Source organism: Brachionichthys hirsutus, chromosome 3, assembly GCF_040956055.1.
Source record: "Brachionichthys hirsutus isolate HB-005 chromosome 3, CSIRO-AGI_Bhir_v1, whole genome shotgun sequence".
In the NCBI taxonomy this organism is placed as follows: domain Eukaryota; kingdom Metazoa; phylum Chordata; class Actinopteri; order Lophiiformes; family Brachionichthyidae; genus Brachionichthys; species Brachionichthys hirsutus.
Window position 1 is genome coordinate 249,623 of NC_090899.1, and position 3,304 is coordinate 252,926.

Below are 3,304 nucleotides of genomic sequence, written 5' to 3' on the forward strand. Positions count from 1 at the left end.
ACAATAATCGATCAGTCTCTGATGGTCCAGGGTCTCCAGTTCTTCCAGGGACCCTTTAGCTGCTATGATGCTGCTAACCTGATCCAGATCCGGACTCCTGGTTCTGGTTCTGGTTCTTGGGGAACCTCATCCCATTCCTCGTGGACAAAGGCCTCCGGTTCTGGTTCTGGGACGTTCCTGGTTGTCTGGATTCCAGTCAGGAGACTGATGATTGGTCCAATATCTGTTGTATTGATCTATTCAAGTGTTGCTCATATGTAATAATAAAACTCGATTGGATCAATTACGTGATGGAGGATCAATCGATGTCCTTCCAGCTGTTCAGACAATGATTACCTCAATAAACGGTACGAACTACGAGTCGCCTCTAAAGTTAAAGCAGCTCCGAGTCTGTACGACCAATCACGGATCAATAATCCCGTTTGACTGTTTGGGATCTGCAGCGCCCCCTCTGGTCGCGCTGATATTTAAATGTCTTGTTCTTTCTACGTATTAGACGTAAAGGAACGCCTGGAGTTCGTCCACTGTCCTCTGGACACACCGTCTCCGGAGGTGATGAAGATACACTTAAACTGCAGCTGCCCCCCCCCCCCCCCCCCCACACGCACTTACACTTTCCTCCCCCCCCACACACACACACACTTTCCTCCCCCCCCACACAACACACACTTCCCCCCCCCCCCACACACACACTTCCCCCCCCCCCCCCCCACACGCACTTACACTTACCCCCCCCCCCCCACACACACACACACTTTCCTCCCCCCCCACACACACACACACTTCCCCCCCCCCCCCCACACACACACACTTACCCCAGTTCAGTTCAGTGTTCTGTTCATGATCAGCAGAGATATTGCAGTCATCCCGGCTTCCCCGGTCCAAAGGTCACGACCTCCCCGACCATCATGAGAAAACGTGACCCCGCCCCCAGAGCCGGGGGATCCGAGGCAGAAGAAAACATATGTTAGCCTGCTAATATGCTAATAATAGCAGGCTAACGTTGGTAAACACCCTCTATCGAATGTTAGCATGCTAATATGCTATGCTACATGAAAAGGTGACGGTGGTGACAAACAGACGCAGCGTCTTCAGGGTCAGTCGTGGGCGGGGCTTTATTTCAACAAACAACACACCTCCATGCGAGAGCGAACTGTTACTACAAGCTAACACCTTCCAGCGTTAGCTTGTAGCGCTTCAGCTAATCTGAAATGTTCAAATTGAGTGTAGAGCAACAAGCCTGAAAGCCCATCACCCCCCCGCCCCCCCGCCCCCACCCGGGGGGCGCTTCTTTCACGGTGCGTCTCATCACGTGGTTTGTGCACACTCACACCTGAACGTGCACGAGGACATGTCGGTGGGTCTGGAAGTCTTCGGGCATCGTGTCTGAAAAACAAAGGAATGAATAGACGGAGGCGTCCATGAAAGCGCGCCGTGCACGCCGTGCGCTCCGTGCGCTCCGTGCGCGCCGTGCACGCCGTGCACGCCGTGGCGCCGTGGTCGTACCGTTACAGCGGTACCGCAGGTTGGACCAGACGACGCTCTCCTGGGAGAAACAGAACACGCCGAGTCGGCCTCCTCGCATGCTGGTGTCCATAACGGCGCCAGAGTCCGCCACCAGGTGGGGCCCTTCAAACAGCTTCATCCTGAAAGGGAGCAGGGACACGCCGGGTCACAAACCCAGCGCTCCTTACCGGGGACACGCCGGGTCACAAACCCAGCGCTCCAGGACCCGGGGACACGCCGGGTCACAAACCCAGCGCTCCTTACCGGGGACACACCGGGTCACAAACCCAGCGCTCCAGGACCCGGGGCTCACCTGATGTAGCCCACCTGCGGCCGGTGGCTGAGGTGCCAGCGGTACGAGGTCTTGTCTCTCCAGCCGGCGTTTCGCGGGTCCTTCCAGAGCAGCTTCACCTGTCCAGGTGTGTCCCCGGTGTGCCACAGGGCGTTCCTCAGAAGCTGTCCTGGTCCAGTCCGGGACTTGACCGCCTGCAGGACGGACAGTTATCAGTCAGTTCAGGTGCTGAGCTGTGATGTCGGCGAACACCTGGGGGGGCGGGGCTACACCTTGAGCTGCAGGGCGGGCTGGGCCGTGGCTCTGAAGGGGAGGGGCTGCCAGTACGTCTGCTCCGCCTGCTTCCACATCGCCACGTAGAAGCTGGACGAGTCCTGGTAGCCGAACACGAAGCCGGCGTAGTCGTCGTCCGTCACCGTGTTGACGTGCAGCGTCCCCTCGAAGTCGACGCCGTCGAACGCCGTGAAGCCTGCGGACGCACGGGACACGGTCTGAGCGGCCAATCAGGGGGCCCCGCGACGATCAGGGGGGCCAACGTACCCACAGCGAGACCCGGGTCGCTGTTCATCGTCTGGACGATCTCCATGCCCTGGAAGGAGACACGCGGTCGTCATGGAAACGGTTTCATTGCGTCTGGTGCCTGTTGATTGGTCAGCAAGTGATCAATAGCATCAAAGATGGGCGGGGCTAGCTTTAACCGGTCACCTGGTTGAGGACCACCCAGCTGGGCTGGATCTGGGTGTCCCCCTCCGGGTCCAGGGTGACGGTCTGGTGGGCTCTGAAGTCCGTCAGGGTGACCTGGGCGCTCTCGGGACACGCGTCCCCCCCGTCCAACACGCCGTCGTTGTCAAAGTCGTCCTCGCAGACGTCGCCGACTCCGTTCGCTGAGGGACAGACGGGGACAGACGGGGACCGTCGCCGTCACGGAGCAGAGACAGTCCGTGTCCCGGGTCCGCCCCCCCCTACCGTCAGAGTCCTTCTGGTTGGGGTCGACCACGAGGCGACAGTTGTCGTAGTCGTCGAGGACGCCGTCGTTGTCGTCGTCGTGGTCGCAGGCGTCCCCGAGGCCGTCGTTGTCAGAGTCCAGCTGGGAGCTGTTGGGGATGTCGGGACAGTTGTCCCTGCCGTCCTGGTGGCCGTCTCCGTCCCTGCGGGGAGACAAGCCGCCGTCAGACGCCGGGTCCGTGTCCCGTGAGGGGGGCGGAGACGCGGGACATACGTGTCCTGGTCGTTGTCACACACGTCTCCCACCAGGTCGTTGTCCACGTCCGTCTGAAAGACAGATTACTGTTATTGATCCGTGTGATCGATCGGCTGGAGACACACCTGGACTCAGGTAAGAGCAGGACAGACGACAGGGTGTCTGCTCAGGTGAGACCAGGTTTGTCACAGGGAGGCGGGGTCTGCACCACAGGGAGGCGGGGTCTGCACCTGCATCGGGTTGCTGAGCTCAGGACAGCTGTCACAGGCGTCCCCCACGCCGTCTCTGTCTCTGTCTGTCTGCAT

The 3,304-nt window shown here is 59.7% G+C and overlaps 1 protein-coding gene across 1 annotated transcript in view; it reads right to left on the reverse strand.

Annotated features, from left to right (window-relative positions):
* Positions 1-1,097: 1,097 nt before the first annotated feature.
* LOC137912315 (thrombospondin-3a-like) overlaps positions 1,098-3,304 on the reverse strand; it is an 11,721-nt gene continuing 9,514 nt past the window's right edge. The window contains 9 exon segments of the mRNA XM_068756640.1: positions 1,098-1,386; positions 1,507-1,646; positions 1,820-1,992; positions 2,071-2,267; positions 2,339-2,387; positions 2,504-2,682; positions 2,765-2,946; positions 3,018-3,070; positions 3,230-3,304. The exon segment at positions 3,230-3,304 is cut by the window's right edge and continues 44 nt beyond it. Of these exon segments, the coding sequence (XP_068612741.1) occupies positions 1,328-1,386; positions 1,507-1,646; positions 1,820-1,992; positions 2,071-2,267; positions 2,339-2,387; positions 2,504-2,682; positions 2,765-2,946; positions 3,018-3,070; positions 3,230-3,304 (1,107 nt within the window). The 3' untranslated portion in view covers positions 1,098-1,327.